The 27,666-nt window shown below is 36.0% G+C and overlaps 1 protein-coding gene across 10 annotated transcripts in view; it reads left to right on the forward strand.

The window, feature by feature from the left end:
* Positions 1-27,666, forward strand: part of senp6a (SUMO specific peptidase 6a) — a 77,657-nt gene that overhangs the window by 15,728 nt on the left and 34,263 nt on the right. For 4 of the 10 annotated variants that reach the window (XM_051654708.1, XM_051654710.1, XM_051654711.1 and 1 more), the window contains 7 exons: positions 10,513-10,662; positions 12,473-12,534; positions 16,042-16,130; positions 18,335-18,743; positions 20,293-20,534; positions 22,056-22,196; positions 23,062-23,095. In XM_051654708.1, the coding sequence (XP_051510668.1) occupies positions 10,513-10,662; positions 12,473-12,534; positions 16,042-16,130; positions 18,335-18,743; positions 20,293-20,534; positions 22,056-22,196; positions 23,062-23,095 (1,127 nt within the window). Of the gene's footprint in view, positions 1-3,316; positions 3,415-10,512; positions 10,663-12,472; positions 12,535-16,041; positions 16,131-18,334; positions 18,744-20,292; positions 20,535-22,055; positions 22,197-23,061; positions 23,096-27,666 lie in introns of all 10 variants that reach the window. The other 6 variants (XM_051654703.1, XM_051654705.1, XM_051654709.1 and 3 more) reach the window with 4 other exon arrangements.

Below are 27,666 nucleotides of genomic sequence, written 5' to 3' on the forward strand. Positions count from 1 at the left end.
GAAAGCTCTCGTTCTCAGGAATGTGACTGTAATTGTTTATTTTGTTTCCCTAATACCACAGTTTGGAAGATTTTCAAAAGAATCCCAAAATGAAATAGGATTTCTGTAAGTTATGAAATATATACAGTTCAAGTCAGAAGTTTACATACACCTTAGCCAAATACATTTAAACTCAGTTTTTCACAATTCCTGAAATTTAATCATAGAAAACATTCCCTGTCTTAGGTCAGTTAGGATCACTACTAAGAATGTGAAATGTCAGAATAAGATAGAGAATGATTTATTTCAGCTTTTATTTATTTCATCACAGTCCCAGTGGGTCAGAAGTTTACATACACTTTGTTAGTATTTGTTAGCATCACCTTTAAATTGTTTAACTTGAGTCAAATGTTTTGGGTAGCCTTCCACAAGCTTCTCACAATAAGTTGCTGGAATTTTGTCCCATTCCTCCAGACAGAACTGATGTAACTGAGTCAGGTTTGTAGGCCTCCTTGCTCGCACACGCATTTTCAGATCTGCCCACAAATTTTCTATCGGACTGAGGTCAGGCCTTTGTGATGGCCACGCCAATACTTTGACTTTGTTGTCCTTAAGCCATTTTGCCACAACCGTGGAGGTATGCTTGGGGTCATTGTCCATTTGGAAGACCCATTTGCGACCAAGCTTTAACTTCTTGGCTGATGTCTTGAGATGTTGCTTCAATATATCCATATAATTTTCCTTTCTCATGATGCCATCTATTTTGTGAAGTGCACCGGTCCCTCCTGCAGCAAAGCACCCCCACAACATGATACTGCCACCCCCATGCTTCACGTTTGGGATGGTGTTCTTCGGCTTGCAAGCCTCACCCTTTTTCCTCCAGTCATAACAATGGTCATTATGGCCAAACAGTTCAATTTTTGTTTAATCAGACCAGAGGACATTTCTCCAGAAAGTAAGATCTTTGTCCCCATGTGCACTTGCAAACTGTAGTCTGTTTTTTTTTATAGCAGCCTTTCAGGTTATGTCGATATAGGACTCGTGGATATAGATACTTGTCTTCTTGAGGTCTTGGCTGATTTATTTTAATTTTCCCATGATGTCAAGCAAAGAGGCATTAACATTTTCTGGAATTTTCCAAGCTGCTTAAAGGCACAGTTAACTTTGTATATGTAAACTTCTGACCCACTGGAATTGTGATATAGCCAATTAAAAGTGAAACGATCTGTCTGTAAACAATTTTTGGAAAAATTACTCATGCCATGCACAAAGTAGATGTCCTAAACAACTTGCCAAAACTATAGTTTGCTAATATTAAATCTGTGGATTGGTTAAAAAATAAGTTTTAATGACTTCAACCTAAGTGTATGTAAAATTCTGACTTCAACTGTATGTCACTTTTATGCATCAATAATTGCTGCTGTAAGCCCCAAATAGCTAAACTTTATATCTGCTTTTTATCTTAGGCAGATGTCTAAAAAAAATTGCCATTTTTTACTTGTGAGCTTGCTTGGCTGAATACTCCAATATTATATCTTAGATGTCCAGAACAAAATATGCCATCCAGCAGGAAAAGCATGCTAAACAAATCATCACAAAAATATGTTTTTGACTATTGATGATAAAAGGTTATATATTGTCGCAAAGAAGAGAATCTCAGCTTTCTAATGACACCTAGATTGAGCTTATAGTCCACTCAGAGGCCGATATATTCAATGAAACAATGAGGGTGGTGCATAAATGGAACATTAGACTAAATGTCTATCGATGAGCACATCTGTGAGGCCAAAATGCGTTATAGCACCACCTACGTTTCAGATGTGTTTATTGTGAGGGAATGTGATAGAGAAAAATATTTTTTCTAGTGCTTGCTGCCATCTAGTGGAATGAAATAAGACTTTTCAAAGTGAGATGGCGTGAACAGAACCAGAATTACAAGCTTACAAAGCTGGAATGGAAAAAAAAAGTTTACAAAATGTTTTTATTATAAGATTATAAACACAAACAATATTATATATTAATAATTGTAGTCTTTTTTTAATTGTTTTATTTGGGGGATTTCTGAAAAAATGAGACCAATTTTTTGCAATTAATCCACAGTGTGTGAATGGTGTACATTTAAATTTGAGTGTGAAAAATTGCAGGCGGCATTGCAAAAATGTATCAGTTTAATGAGTTAAGATATTTTGCATTGTGACATTATTGTTGGGACACAATTCAGCATATTACTGTTAATGTTTGCACATTTTACTTTTACTATTCCCATTGTTTTCAGTGCTGATTTCATTACCGTAACAGTATTTTTTTATTACAGTAAAAAAATAAATAATAAGATTATGTTGTGCAATGATTTAAAAAATTATACAAATTAGGGAAAATAAAAGGCAGTACCAAGGGAGGGCTACTGTGATATATAAATACTTCACAATTTAAATAATATATTTATACCAATATATACTATGTTTTTTTGCATTGTGGTAATGAGAATTAGGGGGTAAAATGTCACAGTGACACAATGTAATAAATCTTAATGGCCCTAAAAGTAGGTTTCAATTTCTATATGCAAAATATTATTTCTTATTCGTTTCTTTTGATTTTGGAGTACAATAGTACAATTAACCCTTACACAGTGTACTAACCAGACGTGACCTTCATAATTGAGAAGCTCTTTTTGCTGCTGTACCTGTAAGACTTGAATATGTTAATAAATTCTGTTATGATTGTCTGACCTCTCTCTGACCATTAAGGTTAGGTTAGGGTATGCTTCGTTTTTGCCGTGTGTTGTTACATCTCACGCATGGTTGAGGGTTCTAGCCTTTGAATGTATACTCTGTTGATCGTAGGGCTGCACTATTATGACAAAAATTATAATTGTAGGTCATTTCCCTTGATTAATATTGATTAAAAAAAGTTATTTTTACTTACTTATTTGTTCATGCTGTGACTTTATAACTTCATGCTATATTCTTTATGCAGGCTACACATCCAACACAAGCTGAGAACTTTATAAAATTACTACTTATGTTGCTGTTTTATACATCAGTAAATCAACTTCACATTGGCCCCCATAGTAGCATGACAAAACTAAACTGTTCTTTTTCTGTTCTGTTTATTGTACTGAGAAAAAAAGCAATGCAACAGTATTAAAACTCTTCCATTATATTGACTGAAGCTGAACATTGTCGTTCATCTGGGCGGGTCAAGTTGCTGAATACTGAATAGGCTTTGATATAAATATGGGTGGTCATATGTTAATGAGCTCATAGTTGAGATGTGTGGTATCGGATATGTTAAGTTGTGACCTCATAACCTGATCACCCTGATCTCTCTTTGCCAGACTCCAACCGTCAAACGCTTCATTCCTAATGCATCTATAACGACTCATGAACGGCATCCAAATCAATTAAAGCCACTCAGCAGAACCGGCAAGCTTAGGTATTGTAATGTTTGTTTGTTTTCAAGTTTTAAAGAAATGTTCCAGGTTTAATTCAATTTTAGCTCTATGTACAGTATTTGACATGCTGTTGATTACTACTGAAAATTATTTTGACACTTCCTTACGTCTGAAAAAGTTTGCACTAAATGGTATTTAGAACAAGACGTTGCATTGAAATAAAAGAAAGGATACAAGAAAAGGGGGTGAGTTTAAGTTGTGTAATGTGCACTATGCTTAAACACTGTGGGACACTTGCCTCATAGACATCCACTGTAAAGTGCTTTACTTTAAACATGCTTTTTTTTTTTTTTTTTTTTACCACCTCAAAATTATTGTCTGTGGTAATCGACAGCATGTCGAACTCAAACATTTTATTGAACTGGCATTTTCCTAATCAACAAATAAATTATTTTCAAAAAATTCAAGAATTTTTATGTTTTATTGAGCTGCAAATAATGGACCTCATTCATGTTACACATGCAGAAAGAATTTTTGCAAAAAAGCGATTCTGATGTAAATTGTCACACTTATGAAAGTTTTCATATTTTCAAAATGTTAGTACGAACAAAATGAGAACCTGCTGACATACATTAGAAAAAAGTTTTTCTCTAATTTAGGTTTTACTAATTCAGAATAGACATCTGTAAATCACATTCAATTCATTACATGTAGGTCTATATCATGTTAATGCTGGTCTCAGACAGGTGCATTGAACACAGTCAATTCAAAGACCAAAAATAGAAAAAGCTCCTTGCAAATCTTTATTAGATTGAGGTTTCAGTCAAAGACCTTCAGGCATTCAGTTCATTTTGCTTAATGCTGTAGTGTGTACATTTTTGGGTGTTAAAATCAGGGACTAAAAACTAAATGTTTTTTACTTCTAAGCGGCAACAATATTTTTTCGTTCCGGTTCCAGTGTTCCTCAGCCTCCTTTCCATATTGTAACCGGTTAGAACTAAATAAAACAAGGGCAAGGGCTCTTTTTAAAATGACAGTACTCTGTGCAAAGGGTGGGTGTAATACCAGGTGCAGTGTTTCCAGATCTAATGAGAAACAAGCTCAAAACAAGGGACTTGCCTAACCCAAAATAAGCATAAACAAAAATATTTATTTTTATTTTTTATAAAGAAATGTATTTTCAATAAATATATTCTTAACATTAAATATGTCCAAAAATATTTCAAATATTTACTTGGCCACCTAAAATGAATTAATAACCTTATCTCTCTCATGCATGCACACACAAACTGTGTGGGTGCGTTGACTAAACCTCACCTTTGGTGGGTCGAATGATTTTTTTTTTTAAACTAGCGGTTTTTAAACTAGAGTTGTCATTTAGAATCAAAGTGCATGCCTATGTTCTACTAACAAGAGTAAAGCCTCATTTTTTTGGTGTATTTCCGAAAGTGGTCTAATTACGAAAATTTACTGAGACACAAACCCTTTGGTCTTTGGTTTCATGAAAACATTATTGGAACAAAATTAATCAGTTATTAACCGGTTTCCAGCATCTAAAAATAATGTTTTCACCCCAGAACAATTGAAAGGTATTTAGTTCCCATTTTTGGCAACGTTCTGCAAAAAATATCATACATTTTCTGTTTTCGTTCCATAAACCAATTTTAGTCCCTGGTTAAAATACTTTCTCCTATCCCAGCTTAATATGCAGAGACAGCTATAAAGAAGCCATTCATAGGTTAATTTCCTCAAACTGTAAGCACTGTATCTCTGTGGCACTATAAAATTCCTCGGTTTGTTTTTAGCATCAGTTCAGCCCGACACGACAACATTGACTCAAATAATGGCGTGATTCGGGGGTGGGATTATCTGTTTGTTCAATCAGTGACAGACAGGGCAGTATTTGAAAGGCTGTATGGGATTTTTGAGACCAATACAGATTTTAGAGGGGGAAAATTCACCTATTACTGATGTGGTGGCCGATATAGTTAATTTTTGAGCTGGAATGAAAACAGACCTTTTCTATGTGGATTTTGCACCGATATGACTATGCAAAGGTACTCCGAAGACTGCTTTCTTAAATATTTTTATCAAAGAATATTTGACATTATTAATATAATACATATGTCAGCAGATTCTAGAAATGAACACTGAGAAAATAAAGAATAAATAAAAATACAATAAATAGCTTAATAAACATCAGTACTGTATGTTCAGTATCAGTCAGTTGCTGACCGTTTAAATAAAGAATAAATAAAAATACAATAAATAGCTAAATAAAAATCAGCATTGTATGTTTATCAGTCAAATGCTGACCAATAAAATAAAGAAAAAATAAAAATAAAATAAATAGCTAAATAAACATCAGTACTGTTTAGTATCAGTCATATGCTGACTATTTTAATACTGCTAGTCAATAAGGTTCAGGTTGTAAAACAAGAAGCATTTGGCCCAGTGACGAATAAGGTTTTCAATTGACCAAAAATTTAAATAGGTTAAAACTGCACTTCAAAGTAGTTTTTGCTTTTATGAGGATGTTATTGCCTTATTACTAAAATCTTATTTTCAAACAATGTATTTAAGTGTTTTAATTGAGAATCCTGTGACTCCACCAGTCAAAATGTCATACGGGATAACGTTAATGAATTTTCAAAATGTTATCATATTAAAACTTACAATATGATCATATTGGGTACAATATGTCCACATTTTGAGCTTCAGTTAGCATATTAGCTTACAACAAACTGGGACTAGCTAACTAGCTAGTCTGGTTGTTGAGAATTTGGTATAGTTAAACTTGTACATATTTTGCATAAATGTTATTCTAATCACTTCCAGCATATTTTACTTATTTATTGCCCCTTGTCATTTTAGATAGGCTAAATATACCATTAATTAAATCTCGTTTTATTATGTATCGTATTTCAATGGGGATATAATTTATTACAGCTGACAGTTACGCGAGTAAACAAGGTTTGAACATCAAATGTAACAAGATAAAACTGAAATGCATGGCTTTTTAATACTTCTGTGTACAAATTTGAAGGCTGTTTATTGGATCAGTACAGGTAAACATTATATTATGCGACTACGCATTACGGAGAGCTTACGACCTACTAGTTAAGTCTTGCCTTAAGAACAGGTGGTGCAACCAAATTAAGTACGGACTTAGTTACAAACGAACTAGTAGTTACTAAGCCCTTAGTGTGAACTTTACGTCCTAACTTACGTGAGAACTTATGCACAGCTGGTGCAACCCTACCCAGTTGAATTTCCCGCCAATGATGAGAGAAAAAAACTGCATCGTGATGTCACTAGAGTGGATGGCATTTTCTAAAAGGGGCGGATTCCCCAATATGACAGGTTGGACAATCATTTAATTATAATTTAATAAATATTATTATTAATATATAATTTGTTAGTATTTAACTAAACAATGTTCTTTAATGTGTTAATATCACAATAAGAATGGAAATTATACAAATAAAAGCTGAAAACTGTATAAAAAGAAAATAATGTCAAACGTGTCATCCGGGATAATGGATGACATTATGGGCAAACAGAAAACAACTGTTATCTGGTATGACAAAACTCAGTGTGAACATTAATCAGGCAGTTGTTTTGGCTACCTATAGAAATCTGCAACCTTGACCTTCAACTTCCAAGTATGTAAATTCAAATTAAATAATCACATTTGCATAAAATTAACATTTATATATGTTTTTTTTTTTTTTTTTTTTTTTTTTTTTTGCGTTATCCCAAATGACACATGATTTTACTATATAGTGTACCAGTGAGCGAAAAGAGTAAATTAAGAGAGACTTACTAACCTTTCACCATTGTTTGGGGGCACTTTAGGGTCTTCCTGATTGTGTAACATCCTGTCTGATAACGTGTCAAAATAAAATGCCCCACAAAATTGCTCCAGATTGCTTATTATCCCGGATGACATTGGCTGAATGCCAGTTTTGGGACAGAATGCTCCAAAGCATAACAATCAACTGGATGTCATATTTAAAAAAATATTTAATTATATTGTTGGCAACACTCATACAATAATGCCTGTGGCAGAGATTATAGGTTTTATTAATTTTATAACACTTTTTGTAGCTTTTTTGCATTTCACCATGAGGTGAGTTATCAGGTATGACATTGTGTGACTATAATGTCTAATAATTCTTAAACTTTGTAAAACCCTCAATACATGTTCATATCATTTGATAAACAGAGATGAACAGATTCAATAAATTTGTTTTCCTTATTTTTACTCCATAAAGGGGTTTGAACATCAAAATTGTACATCACGTCATTGGTCCATTTACACCTGCCGAGTCAAGTTCTGCTATACAAGTACTGGGGAAACTTTCAACAGTGTAAAACCAGAATTTTAAATATTACATTTTATAAATGCAACGACTTGAGAAAAACAGATTGGTGAATAAATGTTTACACATTAGCTTCCACTCAGCTCACAAGCAATGAAAGTAGCTACATGGTTAGCTAGTTAGCTATAAGCTCATTGTCACGGAGAGTAAAAGATGGACCAGCATTGCGTCTCACCAACTAGGTAACAACACTCAACAGACACAATCCACCACCGCACTGTTGTCTGCTGAGCTGCAAAAATATGCTCTGATGCTTACCTTTCAATCTGCTACATTACTTACTGCACTGACAAACTATAGCTGGCTAGCAGCAAACAGATGTGATAAACATGAGTGACATGGTTGTCAGGGAAAGGGTTAACATTATAATATTATTATTATATTGAGAAGGGAAAATGATGGGGTTATTGTTTATGAACTTTCCAGTATGTATTTCATAAACTAGTTAGCAGCTTACCGAGAAGGCACCGCTTAACTCCGCACCGCCTAACTCCGCCCTGTCTGCAGAGCCACCGGCAGCTCAGCTCTGTAAACAATGGAGTCGGAGCGTGCTCTTCTGGACAAACTACGTTATGACACCAATTCAAGCATTGTTTTCTGCATTATATGTTCTGAATAAAAGTTTTCATATCTGAGCATATCGGTAAACATATACGCCAATACCGATATATCGGTGAAAGGCTAATATCGGCCGACCGAAAAATTGGTCGGGCACTAATGGCAACACTAGGTCTACAATGCGCTTAATATTAATAATTATAAAATGTTTTATTTGTAAAGTGCTAAATAGTAAAGTGCTTGAGGCATACGGGAAATGGACAGTGATACTGTAAGAATAAATATAAAGTACAGGGGGAAAAAAACAATAAAATATTTATAAATGGATGGAACTCACTAACATACACAGTCAATATATCTAAGAAAGTAAATTCAAATTTTTCACTTAAATATTACCAAAGTTTGAATTAAATTCGAATTTGAAAGACATTATTAAAAAGTTAGAGAGTTAACTATTAAAGAGTTAAAAGCTACAAAATGACTAAATTTTTAAATTATTTTTATTGGAAATTCTCTTTGAATCAATCTTACAGCATGACTATCATGACTGTTCTCCCCTTCAAAGTGCCCTTCGGAGGGTGATTTATCTCATTGGAACACAGGGTTAGCCAGTTTACTTTCTGAAATCTTACGTTAGAAAGTAAATTGGCAAAAGAAATGCTATACAATTGATATTTCTGTGTTACCATGGTGCACTACCATAGATACGTAATTATAATAACTGCAATAATACCACAGTGTTTCTCATTAAATACAGTTGTATGTGCGTACCTAACGCTAATGCAGCGAGACACTGATAAGAGAGCAAGACACAACAGCGAAAGACCTCCACCCATGGGGTCGTTCGCTATGAATGCGTATTTTTACAATGTAAGTATGCGCTAGACGGAGCGTCGCCTTCCGTCAGCATCTCGTGCAGGAGCGCTGCATTGTTAGACACTGTGTCCATGTAAAAAGAACATTCACCCTTTTAAGCTTATCTCAAGACACCCGCGTTCTGTTTTAATCACTGAGCTTAGTCTGATTTTAGCCCTAAAATGCGATTTGGTTCAATGGCTTGTGTGTCGTTGTTGTCACTGCTTGGCACACATCCAAAATTCGAATGCACAATTTTAGCATCGATATGTGCATTTTATTTTACATTCAACAAATATTCTAATTTTAATTTGACAGCCCTAATACACAGATCCCACAGAAAGTCTGGGAAGGTCCAATTTATGCACAGATTACTTCCAATTTACTTGTATATTTGCGGAGTTTCATTAAGGAGACCTAATGCTCTAGCATTGTTTGTTGTTGTTTTTTATATCTAATGCAATGACATTCAGACATTTTTAAAGGAATAGTTCACTTACCCTGATGCCATCCAAGATGTGTCTTTCTTCAGCAGAACACAAACAAAGATTTTTAGAAGAAGATATAGTTCTGTCAGGTCCTTATATTGCAAGTAAACGGCTGCCACCTATTTGACTGTGCAAAAGTCACATTTAGGCAGCAAAAAAGTAATCCACACGACTCTGAAGCGAATCAATAGGTTCATGTAAGAAACAAGTCGATAATGAAAATGTTTCTAACTTTAAATCTGCGCTTCCGTCCAGGACTCTGATGCTGTTTGAAATGGCCGAACTCTCGCGTGACGTTTGTTCTTCTGTTGTAAATAAGTGCCGCTTCCCACGCTTGCGTCACGCGACTGCTACATGATGCGTCAACTGCTGGCAGGAAGCGCTTTTTAAAAGTTAATGTTTTAATTTATTTATTTTTCACACAAATGTATCGATTTGCTTCAGAAGACATTAATTGATCGACTGGTGTCGCATGGATTACTTCTATGCTGCCTAAATGTGACTTTTGTACCGTCAAAGTGCTGGCACCCGTTTACTTGCATTATAAGGATCTGAGTGAGCTCTGTCTTTTAAAAATCTTTATCTGTGTTCTGCTGAAGAAAGACAGACATACACCTCTGGGATGGCATCAGGGTAAGTAAATAATGAGAGAAGTTTCATTTTGGGTGAACTATTCCTTTAAGTGCGACAATTATTAAGTGTCCAAAAAATGTCCTGGGCTTCTAAATAAATTTGTCACCCAGGATAAACGGACAAAAACATCCATGTATAAAATGTATATAAAGATGAATATTAAATGATGGATTTTTGTATATTCTCATACCGTTTGTTGTTGTTGTTCATGGACTCCCAGTGAAGCAACACACTCAATGAGTGAGTCGCCGCTCCCCAGTCGAACAAGTTATCTGATCATGAGTCCAGCTCCAACACAGGGAGTCGTGGTTCAGGGCCGTATCTTCCAGCATGCACGCGTCTCTGCTCCAATCAGAAAGCTGGAACAAAGGTACAGCTCTGACTTTGCACTATCAAAATTAGCCAATTAAATGAGTGATAATTCAGTTTCAGATGTTTGATATCTAATAGGCTGATATGTGCTCTACTAGAAAGAAGAGCATTGACAACAGTGCCATCTTGAACTTTAAATAGTACGCCGTTACACTGTGCCAGACTGCAAAAAATTAAAAAACATTTTCTTAATTTTGTTTATTGAATAGTTTTTTTTGCTTCATAATTGTTTTACTTTTAATTATTATGATTTCATTTTTTTGAAAACAAACCCCTCCATGTGTTTGTTTTAAATTTTATCTTTCCATTGGATGCTGTAAACCATTTTGGCTACTGTATACTAGATATAAATACACTGTTGACAAAGGTGTTATTTAATAACTTGAGTTAATTTACAACGCAGCAATTTATTCACTTTTTAAGCTTTTGTTTTATTAAGTTCTTCCTCACTTTCTCTTGGTGTTGTTCAGTATAGCAAAATCTCTACCGGTTGACACTTTGGGTTCCAAAACCTAGTGAGCTGCCTTGCGGCATGCTTTTGTTATGGACAACAGAGAATAAGCTCCTGCCTACATAGGCAGCTGCCTGCTATGGCAGCATCCTAACTGAAATGGAGCCTCATAAAAGATTGATTTGGAACACTCTACATAGGCGGCAACTGTGTGCATCATTCAAATAGCACTCCTCACGCACAGCACACGGGATACCTGATTCTCAATTGATTTTAATACAGGAGGTGCTAGAGGAGCAATGCTGTACTGTAATGAGCATATTAAATAAAGTGCATACATTATGGTGATGGTCATTTTCAAGGTGAATCTGTAACTATGGGCTCTTATGACCATCTTTTAAATGTACATTTTTATATCGGTGCTGCTATATATCAGTGCCTACGGTATAAATTCATGTAATCATCCGTGTTAAGTACAAATGCCTTTTGCTCTTCCGATCGCGTGCTTGTCTACTTGAGCGTGAGCAGACAGCATTTCTGTGCGTGCACAGCAACTTTATGCATGACAGATGCGGCATGCTTTTGTTATGGACAACAGAGAATAAGCTCTGAACTTAGAAAAGCCTAACAAGCCTCCAAACACTAAAGTAAGGTGCAGTTTACCCTTAGTGTACAGAACTAATGATCTAAATTCTTTCAACACTGAAAATACTGTAACTACACTGAACCATCAATCCATGCAGGATTTTAAATAAAGCTTTGAAATGGTGACATTAGGCATTAATAAAGCATGATCTTGCTTCGGTTTAGAATTCAGCATTATAGATAATTATGGCTGTGGGACATTGTTCATGTTTTTCACAGTAATAATTACTAAGGTATCCCTATCCCTTTCCTAACCCTGTTTTCTAATTGACAGATTCGTCCAAATATGTCAAGCGTCCATAAAGTTATATTTCAGCCATAAATAATATTCTGTCATCATTTCCCCACCCTCTGTTGTTCCAAACTCATGGGACTTTCTGTATTTTGTGGAACCCAAAGGATGTTAGACAGAATGTTAGGGACTGATAGTCTGTCACCATTCCCTTTCAAAATATGGAGGAAAAATCAAACATTTGTAAATATTTTGATTTAAATTTGTTTCCATTTTACAGCAACCATGAAATGAAGGAAAGGGAAAACTGTTTTATATGACATGAACTTTAGGTTTGCTCTGTGTGTGTATAAATGGTCTACAGCAGGGTGGTCAAACACAATGGATGACATGAGGAAAACATTTACTGTGATATTTGTTTTCCTGAAGTGTATTTAATGTATCATTCTTATGCTGTGTGTTGATGTGTCTTTTCTGCAGTTCTGATTTGATCCACAGAGTGGAGATGGAAAGTATTGTTCTCACCTGTCCTGAGATTACAGGTAAGTTTTTTTGAAGCACTCCTATGTGCTCTTGAGTTTCCATAATGGACAATGAGTACTGTAGTGAGTAGAGTAGTAAGATTAATCAGACATTATTTTATAATTTTGAGATTATAGGCCAATACCTGTACCTGATTGGATGCTGTGAAATCGATGGACTCAATGGATAGTGTTTATTTCTGCAAATATTTTCAGTGAAATTCGAGTTAATGGGTACAATACGTTTTTCCATTTAAATCAGGGGTCTTCAAACATTTTCAGGCTAAGGACCCCTTGGTGGGTAGAGAGTTTATGCCTATAAAAACGTGGATGGTAAGCTACCAAATTATTGTGTGTATACTTCATTGCAATGCCATTGAAATAATCATTAAATGCTGCCCTGTTGAAAAGATCAGCTAAAACTAGCATAAGCTGATTGGCTGATTTTAGCTGGTCACCCAGCCTGGTCATAGCTGGTCAGGCTGGTTTTAAAGGGGTTTTGATCCCTTTTTTTTTTTTTTTTAGCAGGTCAGGCTGGTCTTAGCTGGTCAGGCTGGTCATGCTGATCTTAGCTAGTCAGGCTGGTGAGTGTGGTCTTAGTTGGTCAGGCTGGTCTTAGGTGGTCAAGATGGTCTTAGCTAGTTTCCCAGCCTGACCAGCTAAAAAGTGTTCAAACTCCCTCTGAAACCAGCTAACTGACCAGCCTGGCTAGACAGGGAGACCAGCTAAAACCAGCCAACCAGCTTAAGCTGGTTTTAGCTGGTCATTTCAGCAAGGATGTACAGCAGGGGTCTGCAATATTTTTGACATGAAATAAAACAAAAAGATAGACAGAGAGACAGACAGAAAAACAGACAGACTCTGTCCATGCAGAATAAAACAACTTTTATATGGTTACTAAAATGGAGTCTTCATCTCATGTGAGTGATCGATTTTATACATACATTTTAAAATGACTGTTGATTTCATTGAGTAAAAATTTGTAATGAGGAAAACAATGACTGAGTGCACCTTGCATTATGTTGATTTGAGAGTCACTGTCTTGTGTGTGTGGAGCGTTAAGGACCGTGTATGCCAGATTGATAATCTCAGCAGTAACTATCTATTTACACCAGGCAAGTACGCAATTGTTCTGAAAGCAGACTGTCATCTGCTCAACTGCACAGCTCGATCAACGCAAAGCAGACGCGTTTTCCCACACGACCCTCCACTGCAGCGCTGCTAAACCTGATGTATGTCACTCATTGTGCGGCAAGTGTTGAGCGGTGGTCGTGTGAAGGATTTGACTGGGGCCGAGCTGCGCGCTTCTGCTGACTAGCGCTGTTTAGTCACACTTTAAGATTTGGCATGCAGCTGTGAAGGACTTCAACATGTCGATAATTCATACTCCTGTCTCTCGCGTGCGTGCGAGTGAGTGATTATTACAAATGCCACCAATGGTGGATCAAACAATAATTTACAGACCCCCTGAACCCCCTGTTGAAGACCCTTGATTTAAATTCAGCAACCTTGTGATATAGTGCTGTCAAATTAAAATGTTAAATTTTAATGTTCGTCAAATTTAAGGGGAACAAAACGCACATTTGAATGCTAAAACTAGAATCTTGATGTGTGCCAAGCACAGACGACTTCAGGCCAATCGCATTCTTGCGCTATAAAAGGCTAGACGCAAAGCAATAAATACGTTTAACAGAAAACGTGTCTGGAGACAAGTTTTAAAGGTTGAATAAGTAATTTTTGACTTATCACGGCATATAAAAAACAGCGCTCGTGCATGAGACGCTGAATAAACAATGTGACAAAATAAAGAAAATCAGTAATGAATAAAAACACTGTGGTAGCACTGTTATTCTGAAGCTTGAGTCTGGAGTTGTATACTGTGGCACCTGTGCAACACTGTTAACGTTGCAGCCTCTTGTGGACTCTTGTGAACAAAGTCAATTTAGAAATAACAATTTTTAAAGACTAAAATATTCGAATTTAAAGGAATATTACGGGTTCAATACAAGTTAAGCTCAATCGACAGCATTTGTGGCATAATGTTGATGAGCAAAAAAAAAAATTATTTCAACTAGTCACTCCTTAAAAAAAAAAAAAAAAGCAGAAATCGAGGTTACAGTGAGACATTTACAATGGCCAATTTTTTGATGTTTTAAAAGCAGAAATGTGAAGCTTATAGTTTAACGAAACCACTTTCATTCTTTTATAACTCGTGTATTATTTGAGCTGTAAAGTTGTTCAAATTGTAATTTTTACAGTCGTTTTAGGGTTTGTTGACATTAGATTGTCATGACAACAAAGTTGTAAAATGTGATATAAGTTTACACAGAAAAGGTTAGTAAGTGATTTTATCACACTAAAATCATGTTTACATGCATATTGTTTATGTCTTGTGGCTATACTTTTGAAAAAGTGAGTATATTAAAGTAAAAAAATTGGCCCCATTCACTTCCATTGTAAGTGCCTCACTGCCTCACTTTTCTTTTTAAAGAAAAGAAGGGACGAGTCAAAATTAGTTTTTGTGGTAATCAGTATTGTGCCATAAATGAGGTCGAATGAGCTTAACTTTTACTGAACCCGAAATATTCCTTTTAATTCAAATTTTGGTAATATTAAAGGTAAAAACTCACTTGCTTTGTCACCGGACCATAATAAAGAATAAATCTACCATCTGTGCAATTCAAGCTTGAAGTACCACCTGTTTTCAGCAGGGGGCAGTAATCGAAACTCCAGCTGTGTAGGAAATGCGCAGCTGTGCTGACAACAAACCACATCAGGCTTTCTTGTTGTTAACGACAGCACCTGTTCAAACACAGCTGGACGGAATGCAATTCTAAATGGAGTGATCTCAAGATGAGTTTTTCTGAGTTTCAAACTATTTAACGACACAGTGACCTAAAAATGCTGTTTTTGATGCAACACAACCAAAGTGAGGCGCTCCAAATGCGTCTGTCTGACGCAGGTGTACATTGATATGTCCTTAGAAAAGCCCTCGTAATAAATCTATTTTGGACAGATTGACAGATTCAGTCACAAAATGGATTGCTGTGGACTGTAGGACAATGACGGGAACTAAACAATATATTGGATTCTAAAGCCACTTTTTGTATTGTCTTATCAATGCTTTACCCACCTGCCATAATTATGTAATGCATTTTAATAGTCTGAATTATCTGTAAAATATATATTTGATTTATAATTATATAAATATAATTATTTATAAATATGTAATCATATTATATTGAATTATTGTTAATTGGGGGCCCTTCATGACAAAACGTTTGTGATTAGTTCAATGAATTAATCAGCATATCATGTAATTAATTTGATTAAAAAATGTAATCAAAAATTTGTAATACTGGATATGTACAGGGTTTCGTTTTGCAAAACTCCTGTCTCTCCTCAATAGTGTAGGAAACCTTGCTCTTCATGACTGTTCAATGTTTGATCTTCTGAAATAAGCCCTCTGAGTTGCTGGAGATGTTTGATGAAAGTATGCATGTCTCTTGTTTTATGGTTTGTCACTAGATTCAGGAGATATCAGTGTGAAGAGACGTGTCCAGCAGAAACGCCGGCCGATGATTAATAGTCCTGCTCCTGAGGGCAAACCAGTCGAGGTGAGACCTTATACCTATGCATTTACCACATTCACTGCCTGTTTTAAAGGGATAGTTCACCCAAAAATGAAAATTCTCTCATCATTTACTCACCTTCATGCCATCCCAGATGTTTATGACTTTCTTTCTTCTGCTGAACACAAACAATGATTTTTAGAAGAATATTTCAGCTCTGTAGGTCCATACAATGCAAGTGGATAATGATCAGACATTTGGAGCTCCAAAAATCACATAAAGGAAACATAAAAATAATGTTAAAAATAAATGATGAGAGAATTTTCATTTTTGGGTGAACTATCCATTTAATAAGATTCAGAAGTCAAATGGAAATTTTTTTAGTTTTCACACAGGGCTTCATGAAATGGAGGAAAAATGACATATGTGATACACTTGTTGATGGTGAGATGCAATAAATTAATGTGCCAAAATCAAATTAAATTATTAAAGCTAGAAAACAATTAAATATCCACATGACATAAAGTGACATTCTGTAAGAAGTATTATCCAGCATTAATGTCAATCATTGTAAATTGCAAATGATAGTATAAATGGAACGATTTACATGTGCGAAATGACAACTCTAGATAAAACAATTGAACTGATTAATGGGGTAAAATTATAGATTTTCCGATGCATCACGATCTTCATTTAAACTATCTTAATACCGATTCTTAAATCCCAAGATCGATCGATCTATTCTATGCGCAACCCTCTACTACTATGAGAGGAAATTACTCGCATTTGCAACCAAATTTCATGCCATGTAACTAACTTGTTTAATATAGGCCTATTTGGCAACTGGGTGTTAAATATTAAGATTCCATTCATCAGTGATTGTGTAGTATAGTGGTGAAGTATTCAGCAGAGAGATCCTTTCACTGCATGTAAGAGTAAAAGTTGTTCCGTGTAATGCTTATCCAAAGACGAGATCCACACGACCCATTTGTCACTGAAAAATGCCTGTTTTAATATCTTTCTGTTCTTTACAGTCAGTTAAAAACAGATCTATACCAACAAAAAAAAAAGAGACGTGTAATGCTATTCCGGCATAGCAGGAATGAGGTAAAGCCTTTAGAGTCCTTAAGTGCGCTCATACAGGCGCACTTAACAGAAATGCTGGTTTTCTTAAAGATACACTACCGGTTTTTATCACGTGTTCAATAAATCAATGTAAATACCTGTAAAAATGTCAAATTACGCAATAAACATTTTTTACAAAAATAATATATGCTATATGATATCATATTTATTGATTTAATACATGGATTTGTTCATTTTTAAAAAGCTAAAATGTGACAGATTATGAAAAACTAAAAAACCAATTAGTAAAATAAAGATTCTCGTAATGTACCTAGTTAGAAGGTCCCCTGTGTACAGTAATTAACAGCATTAGCTGGAAGAGAATTTCATATGTAAGCAAAAGGGACATTATTTACTGAAATGAACCCATATGAATCAATATCGAATCGAATCAAGAGCTTGTGAATCGAATTGAATCAGGAAATCTGTATCAATACCCAGCCCTACTGATTAACGTAGTTTTATGTAGCCTTCTGAACAGAGGGTTGGCTTTAAGTTTACAACTAACGACTATTTTGATCATGATTTGTTATTTATTTGATTAATTGATTAATCTGATAAAGATCTAATTTTATTTCTTGTGTTGTGTTGACAAAGGGTGGTTTTTTTTTTCATATCCCGATTTTCCAATCTCCAAATTGAAGGCTGTAAAATAAGTATAGGCTCAATGTATTCCATACATTGCGTGCTAAAAAGATCAAATATGTTTTTCAAATACAATCCTTGCAATATAATTTGCAGATAGCTTTTCATTATTAAAACAAAAACAACTGTTTGTTCACAGTTTGGAAGCAGCAGGTCAACTTAAATCACAAAATTATAAATAGCATTAAAGAAAAAAAAAAGCACACTGCACTCCATTTTGTCATCACGAATGAAAACTCAATCACTCAGGACAATCTGTTTTGAGAAATGGAAATACTTACTTGGCTTTGGGTTTATAACATTTACAGAAGAATGAGAGCAACACCTCTCAAACGCATTATACTGCAGAAAGCAAGTGGGACCATGTTTTTGTGGCATTTAAAGAATTTTCAGCTCAAAAGATCAAGGAAAATGTGATTCTCATGATATGAGCCCTGTGTAATGTTAGAAGTGTTTAAAAAAGTGTTTTTATCACTCAGAAGCACCCCCTTCTGCCTGACGATTACCTCTCTGTCTGTGGTAAATGTGGCCAGCCCAGTGAAGACCATGTCAAATGTGACTGCTGTGGAAATGTCCTTCCTGTTGAGACTCTGCCACCTCCTGCCGTTACCTCGTCCCTTGCCCCTCGCCCATCCATACGCTCGCAGCCCTGCCCTGCTCCACCCAGCCTTCAGATCAGCAAGAGCTTCTATGGGCCCACCTCTGGGGGGCGTTCTCAGCAGCTGGATATTGTAATGAACCCAGCAGTGCGGATCACCCGCGGGAATATGCTCGTATCGCACAACGGAAGACCCGGGGCCGGTTCTGGCAGTTCGCCGTCTAATGGAGACAAACATTCCTCAGGCAAAAAACAACAGATCACCAAGTCATGTGAATTAAACGATCCCAGTAAGTACACTACTCTTAAAACTTGTATTTTAGATTTGCGTTTTGCTTGGAGTTGTGACACAATAAATGGTTATATCTATGATTAAAGAAAAGCAAATATGTATTGCTTGCCAACATGTTTGCTTTTTTCCAGTTATCTCATTCTTGATTCATGATTTCGTCAGACTACCAAAACTTGACAGTTTTAAGAAAATTGAAATACAAATGCAAAATAACAGTTTTTATTTCCAAGATGATATCTGAACGCCACTCTCTGAAATAAATGTGCAAAGTAATGAGGTGATGTGACAGCACACTGCTGTTTGAATTCAAAATATTTATTGTAGAATAATATATACTGCTCCACTTACTATAAAATGATTGGTAGTCCAGTTGTTTAGTTTGATTCCCAAATGAATGACTCCTATGAGCTGGTTCTTTTTAGTGAGTCTGTATCAAAAATGCTTCAGTATGAGAAGTTCCAGAATTAAACTCATTGACCTGGAAGTTATGACTTCCGTCATGTCCAGCTCAAAATAAACCATTCATGAAGCCCTGTGTGAAAACAAAAAATTGTTCTAAAAACAACAGTGTAAATGTAAAATTTACCAAAACTAAAGTTGACCAAAAAAAAGACATTTTAAGTATTTAAAAATATTTTGATATTTAAAACATTTTCATGTCATTCATAAGTTTTTAAAGCCTTTAAAGGAAATCATATCCCTACTTTATTATTTGCTTTATATATTTGAAGCTATGCTAATATGTAAAAATGACTTCTTAAGGTGTATGAAGCACACATGCACCTTAAGAAATATGACAATTAATCATGAAAGCCATTAATTGGCATAATTTCAATTATTTGTTTGTCAATTGATTGTCAGCCAAATTTCATAATAGTGACAGCCCTACACATAATTTCAAAGCAGCTTTACAGAAAATTATGCTGAAACAGAAAGTGAAGCTGTTATGTCTGTAATGTCTTAAGTCATCATTGTGCGTTTTATATGAATAACGTGATTGTAGATTATGCCATTAAAAAAAAGACTTAAGGCGACTGTGGCAAGGAACACAAAACTCCATGAGATGTTAGTTAATGGAGAAACATAACCTTGGGGGAAACCAGACACAAAGGCGAAGCCAGGTCCCCTCTGGCCTTTTATGCCTTCAAAAACTTTTAAAGCCATTAAAAATAATCTGAGTTATGTCTGCTCTGTTGAAATCTGAAATTATCTTATCATTTGATAACTGGCTGTTGCGGTCAGTGATTGCAATAAAAATCACATTTATTTCCAAATATTACTTATAAGTAAAAATCAGTAATGGAAGCGATAAGAAATCTGAATCATTGAGAGGAAATGGAACTAGAATCATAAAATGTTTTACAATTCCCATCCGCAAATGAGATAAAATAGACTCTTTTAACCACAAGTGCTGTTAAAATATGATTGTGTTGACCAGATCAGCTACAATAGGATAAGTTGAAAGACTTTACCAGTAGCTACCCCTGAGGGTCCTGAGAAATTTAGGATTTGATCCATGACATTTATGTGTATTTTATGAAATGCAGTCGTGCTGTCCAGTGATGAGGATGAGGAGAGCGATAACATCTGCAGCACAGGAACTGTTAACCGTTTGGACAGCGTCTCTCCACGGCCCGCTGATTCTGCCCACTCATCTCCAGCGCCTTCTGGTGGTCGTGTGGAGGCGGCGGTAAAAGCAGCTGGTGAACAGGAGAACCATATCAGTGACTTCTTCACAGAGATAAACCACAGAAGCCTGGTGCCCAGGAGAAATCGCATGAGAGACCCAGTATGTTACGTCTGAAGGAGTTCAGTTTTGCTTTATGATGGTCATAATGTTTAAAATATAATAGCAACATTGTTTTTAAGTCTTTGTGTTCATGTCTGTTGGCTTTGAGGCCATCTATATGGTAGTGTGCTCTTACAGGTTGACAAACAAAACTATTGTCGTTTAAAATTTAAAGACTTTCTCTTACATTAAAAATGTATCCCAAAAATGTATAACATCTTCACTCAGCAGCGTAAATTTTGTCCAAAAAATGCTCTCTAGAATTAAAATATCCCTTTCCAATACCACCTGTCCCTGATTAGAAATTTGAAGTAGCAAAGCTTAAGATCACGGCTGTAAACTAAAGGCTATGGTTTATTTAAAAATAAATGAGGTCTAGCCCTTTGATATGTCCCACCCTAACTTTGTGTTTCAATTGGAAATATGTCAAAACAGGAAATAACACTGCACACTGCGTAAACCCATTTCATGGGGTCTTTAATGATAGGTTGAAGCTTGTAAGAGTAAATTTATTTGCCTCGGTGTCTAATGTTTGTGTAGATTAGGGGTTACTTCAAGAATCTGAAAGGAATAGTTCACCCTAAAATAAAAATTCTCATCATTTACTCAGCCTCATGCCATCCCAGACGTGTATGACTTTTTTTTCTTCTGCTGAACACAAGATTTTTTTCCCACTTAAGATTTATAGATATGATTTTTAGAAGTAAATTTCAGCTGTGTAGGTCCATATAATGCAAATGAACAGTGACCAAAATTGTGAAGCTCCAAAAAGCACATAAAGGCAGTATAAAAGTTATCTATACAACTCCAGTGGTTTAATCCATGTCTTCTGAAGTGATCCAATCATTTTGTTGTTTTTTTTTGTTTTTTGAGAACAGACCAAATTGTAACTCCTTTTTCACTGTACATAGCAATCCTGATTTCAACCTCAATTACACTTCCTAGCACCATCTAGCGCTCTGTGAATGTGTCAAGCTCTGGGACGTGTAATCGAGCTTGAAATCATGATCGTGTCTAGAGATGGCAATGGCAAGTTGTACAGTGACAAAAAGTTAAATCGGTTTGTTCTTACCCCAAACAGATTGTTTTTATGCTGCTTTTATGTACTTTTTAGAACTTCAAACTTTTGGTCACCATTCACTTGCATTGTGTGGACCTACAGAGCTGAAATATTCTTCTAAAAACCTTCATTTGTGTTCTGCAGAAGAAAGTCATACACATCTGGGATGGCATGAGGGAGAGTAAGTGATGAGAGAATTTTCATTTTTGAGTGAACTATACCTTTAAAGCTTGCTCTTGTTCATTAGAAAACAATGTAAATCACTCATTATTAGATTGATTATTAGAGTCTGGAAAGAGACTCATATATGCATTAATTTACCATTATCAAGCATGTATGGAGCTGTAAACATTGATGAGATGTACAGGATGGATGGTGGGATTATAATTTGCACAAAGGGCTAATGAATGTGTTACTGTGGTAATGTATCCTTTTTAAAGTGTGCGTTTTTCCTCCGGTAGTTTGGGAACACTGTGTGTGAAGATCCATCTCCATTTAAAAAGATGAAGGTGACCCATCTGCAGAAATTAGACAGTATTATTCTGGAGTGTCGCAGCGTGAGGATCGGCACTCTACGCAGGATGGTCACCAAACCTGTTGTTGTGAGAGAATTCAACCAAACACTTTTTATATATGTCAACCTGCTTTGTCACATTTAGGGGTGGGATTCTGAATTCTGCAGATGCAGACAAAACACTATTCATCCAGTGCAACTAGTGCAGTCTGATTTGTGAATGAATGTCCACAGAGTTTGAACAGCTGTCGTTCACAAAGTTATACCCGTCTCTTACGTCTTACAAGTTAATTCATTTTTAAACTGTTTTGCAATTTCTTTTATTAAATAACAACAATTCCTATCTGTAACTACTATAAATGTAAAATGTAAACTTTACAGTAATGAGAATTATGGGGGGTAAAATGTGATTAATTGTCCTTAAAATAATCTCACACTGCAAAAAGACTAAAGGGTCCTATTAGTAGGCTTTTTTTTTCTTTATAATATAAATGGAATTGTGATCTGAACACACCTTCGTGAGATTAACCTATTACTCTCTGGTTGTTCATATTGAAAAGAATATAAAACATTTTACCAAAGATAAGTATCGTTTTGAAGTATATTTGTTTAGTGTATAGTTGGGACAAATTATTTAAGAGGGGGAGGGGTGCTTCCTCAAAAGTGCAAAAATAATCATAAATGGAATCATTAGACCCAGAATTGTTAAGTGGAACTGGAATCAAAATCGCTAAGTTCTGTATGATCCCATCCCTAATTACATGAACTGAAATTGTGTAATATAGTTCACTGAACTATGCTTCTATTATTCACCTATATGTTTTTTATGTTGTTTACCAAAATACACTTCATTCTATACACAGAGCAATTGTATACATGCTATATCATCATATATGTTTTCTGTTCTAAAGAGCAATTTTCTTATGCTTTTTGTTTTGGTTTTATTTGTATAGTTTACAGTGGAGTACATTCAGCTTGAGACAGAAGGTAAGATGCTCCTTCAAATGTAAAAAATTAAATATATATATATACACACACACACATACATATACACACATACATACATACATACAGGGTTTGAAATTAACAACCGCCAAATGCGGGTAAAAATCGTCCGTGGCGGGTAACTCTGTCACTCTTACTAGCCGGGTGACATTTTTTTTTAGGGTTTTTCCTGCACTGAAAATTCTGTGAACGTCAGGTGACTCGGAGTTGCTGCCGAAGGAAATGTAATGGTATTCATGCCTCTCCTAAGTTACATGTGCATCTGTGTGGGACGAATGAAGCGTGCTTTCGTGTGAACAGCCGCAGCGCGCTCCAGAGATAGAACCAGAGCTCTATGGCAGCGCAGCGCGAAACTTGCGTGATTCAGTTCCGCTTCACTTGATATTGCGACGGACGATGGAAAACACAATACTTATGTGACCCACTTGAATTTTACTGAGAACATTCTAGTATAAAGCATTATATGTCAAACCTCTCAAACTGCTAGACAGCACATACATTATAAACAGCACTGATGAGGTAAAGAGACAAATACATCATGAGTTTTTAAAATGCACGTCATCCTTACTTAAAAATATAGTTTTTAATGCATTATCACTAACTGGTAACTTGTGTAGATTCATATTAAATCTATTAGGGTGAATCTATTAGACTTTATTTTTATCAGGCTTCAACTGTGAAAGTATAGTTAAAGAGCACCTATTGTGGTTTTTCAAATATTATCTTTCATGTATTGTGTTATATAGCTGTTTGTGAATGTAAAAAAAGTCTGCAAAGAGTTGTTGACTCCCAAAAGAAAGAACCGATTCTGAACACCTGAAACAAGTCGTTAGTAATTCCAGACTTACCTCCTGTACTAACCTACATAATTTGGTAACAAAAAACCCTGCCTCTGGTCTTCATTGGCTGCTCGCGAACAGCTTTGACCCGCCCTCAAACACTACACTAAGTGGTAAACCAATCACAACAGACTGGGACATCTGACCAATCAGAGCAGAGTAGGCTCTCTGAAAGGAAGGAGTTTAGAATGAATTCTTTTGAACAGATCATTGAACGAGTCATTTTTGGCTGCATCTCATTTGGAAGGCTGCGTCCTCAGGAGGTCGCATTTGTCGGCCGCATACGTCATCGTGGCTGTCTCGTTTCGTTTTTTAATTTTATTTTTTTTTTTATTGGGAATGCAAATAAGGTTAACAATTGTATAAATGTAAGTACATATACATAAAGGCATTGACAATAGATAAAAATAAGAAAAATAAAGACAAACAAAAAATGAAACGAGACAAACTCTATGACGTATGCGGTCGACAAATGCGACCTCCGGAGGACGCATCCTTCCAAACGAGAGACAGACTTTGACACTAGGGGAAAAAAAGGTAATGCTGCAATTTAAATTATGAGCAAATTAAAGTGCTTTTTGACCTTGGATGCATGTAAATCTATTGTATGAGACCTTTAAAACTAAATTAGGCATGTTTAAAAAAACATAATAGGTGCTCTTTAAAGGTTTCTAAATGTGTTAGGCTATTAGCTTTTTCATTACAAACTATAGTTTACAGTATTTTTTAGAAAAAACTATTAACATTAACCTAACCACAGTACCTAATGGCCTTGTCATTACATATGACACTGTTAAACAATGGTAGAACAATGGTAAACTTTCAAAGGCAAGTACAATTTGAAGGGGTTGAAACTTCCATGAACTTTTGAAAAATTGAAATTTTTCCCTCCTGTTCTTTCCTATTCCTGTTCTAACTGGCATTTGCCTTTGGATATTTTATGGGTTACTTAAACCATTAGGCCTGTGTCCTGCTGAACTCATGTCATTCTTGTTTCAATAAAATGTCCAAACAAATGCATGCAGTTACAGTCTCCAGTTACCTTTATCACATTTTGCGAGGTGGAGGATTTTGGCTAGTGAAAATGCTGAGTGGCTAGTGACCTTGGAAAACTACTAGCCACAGTGGCCGATGAGCCAAAAAGTTCATTTCAAACTAATATATATATATAAACACATACAGTTGTGCACAAAAGTTTGCATACTCTTGGAGAATTGGTAATATACCATTTTTAAAGAAAACATGAGTGAGCAGGCAAAACACATTTCTTTTATTTCTTATGGGATTCATATTCAACTGTAGGTTATAACAGAATGGCACAATCATAAAAAAAACATGGCAACAAAGAAAAAAATTACAAAATGACCCCTGTTCAAGTGTCAGCATACCCTTAGTTCTTAATATTGTGTATTGCCCTCTTTAGCATCAATGACAGCGTGCAGTCTTTTGTAATAGTTGTTTATGAGGCCCCAAATTCTTGGTGGTATAGCTGCCCATTCATCTTGGCAAAATGCCTCCAGGTCATGCAAAGTCTTTGGTCATCTTGCATGAACCGCAGGTTTGAGATCTCCCCAGAGTGGCTCGATGATATTAAGGTCAGGAGACTGTGATGGCCACTCCAGAACCTTCACCTTTTTCTGCTGTAACCACTGGAGGGTCAACTTGGCCTTGTGCTTAGGGTCATTGTCGTGCTGGAAAGTCCAAGAGCGTCCCATGCGCAACTATCATGCAGAAGAATGCAAATTGTCTGCCAGTATTTTCTGGTAACATGCTGCATTCATCTTGCCATCAATTTTCACAAGATTCCCCATTCCTTTAGAGCTCACACACCCCCAAAACATCAGTGAGCCACCACCATGCTTCACAGTGGGGATGGTATTCTTTTCACTATAGGCCTTGTTGACCCCTCTCCAAACATAGCGCTTATGGTTGTGACCATAAAGCTCTATTTTGGTCTCATCACTCCAAATTACAGTGTGCCAGAAGCTGTGAGACATGTCAAGGTGTTGTCAGGCATATTGTAACCGGGCTTTTTTGTGGCATTGCCGCAGTAAAGGTTTCTTTCTGGCAACTTGACCATGCAGCTCATTTTTGTTCAAGTATCGTCGTATTGTGCTCCTTGAAACAACCACACCGTATTTTTCCAGAGCAGCCTGCATTTCTCCTGAGGTTACCTGTGGGGTTTTCTTTGTATCCCGAACAATTCTTCTGGCAGTTGTGGCAGAAATCTTTCTTGGTCTACCTGACCTTGGCTTGGTATCAAGAGATCCCTGAATTTTCCACTTCTTAATAAGTGATTGAGCAGTACTGACTGGCATTTTCAAGGCTTTGGATATCTTTTTATATCCTTTTCCATCTTTATAAAGTTCCATTACCTTGTTATGCAGGTCTTTTGACATTTCTTTTCTGCTCCCCATGGCTCAGTATCTGGTCTGCTTAGTGCATTCACGTGAAAGCTAACAAACTCATTGACTATTTATACACAGACGCTAATTGCAATTTTAAAAGCCACAGGTGTGGGAAATTAACCTTTAATTGCTATTTAAACCTGTGTGTCTGTAACAAGGCCAAACATTCAAGGGTGTGTAAACTTTTGATCAGGGCCATTTGGGTGATTTCTGTTATCATTATGATTTAAAAAGGAGCCAAACAACTATGTGATAATAAATGGCTCATATGATCACTATCCTTAAATAAAAGACAGTTTTTTGGCATGATCAGTCATATTTTCAAAATCAGTGCCAGGGTATGCAAACTTTTGAGCACAACTGTGTGTGTGTGTGTGTGTGTATGTGTGTGTGTGTATATATATATATATATATAGGGCCTGAAATTCGGCGTGGGATTGCGCACAATTTTAATCATTCCCGCAAGCTCCACATTCATAGCGTGGGAAATTCCAACACACTTTTATTCACTTTACAGTGCAGCTGCGAAGTATTAAACCAATAGATACAGCTGAACAAATCAAATCAGTAAACTTGTTTTTGTATTAAACTGTAATTCCAGAAGATGCACGAGTAAATCCGCTCCATCTCTCCCTCTCTACCTTGTGCAGCTGTCAGCAGCGCGTTGAGCGCTTGAGTTTAGTGTAAGCACTCACAGTGTGGGAGCACTTTGTCCCATAGTTAGTGAACTTAAGGTGTTACAGACGTATAAACCTTTCTAAACCTGTTAATTCGACATTCAAATGGCGTTATACTGCGTCTCCGTTAGTGAGTGTCGTGATAAAACTAACGCTCCTGTTCATAATCAACAAAGCTGTTAACATTGCAAGCGCGTGACGTTGGAGCGATCTATAGTTTTTACCCCTTTCATATTTTGGTGCTCCATCATTAGTCATAATGCAGAACATTTGACGAGGCAAAAATAGCAAAAATGCTTTGTGTACCAGCTACATGGTGAAGAGAGGCTCTTAATCACCTTTTACATATCTCATCTCCATCTCTCTAGTGTTCCATCTAGGGTTGGATATTAACCTGGACTCTGGGCAAAAATGCCCCTGAAATTCAAAATATGGGGGCAAAAAATGTTCTCGCAAAGAGGTCCTCTTGTTTTATTAATAACATCTGATATAGTTCCAAATACATCATGATCTTTGCAATTTTTGCTGAACTTTATTTGTTTCGTGCCGTCCGTTGTGCAGATGTTGTGGAGTCACGGATGCGGATGCTCGTGCCATGAATGCGCACAGACGGGCACTCCGCTTCTCAC

This window comes from Myxocyprinus asiaticus, chromosome 25 (genome assembly GCF_019703515.2).
Source record: "Myxocyprinus asiaticus isolate MX2 ecotype Aquarium Trade chromosome 25, UBuf_Myxa_2, whole genome shotgun sequence".
NCBI lineage: Eukaryota > Metazoa > Chordata > Actinopteri > Cypriniformes > Catostomidae > Myxocyprinus > Myxocyprinus asiaticus.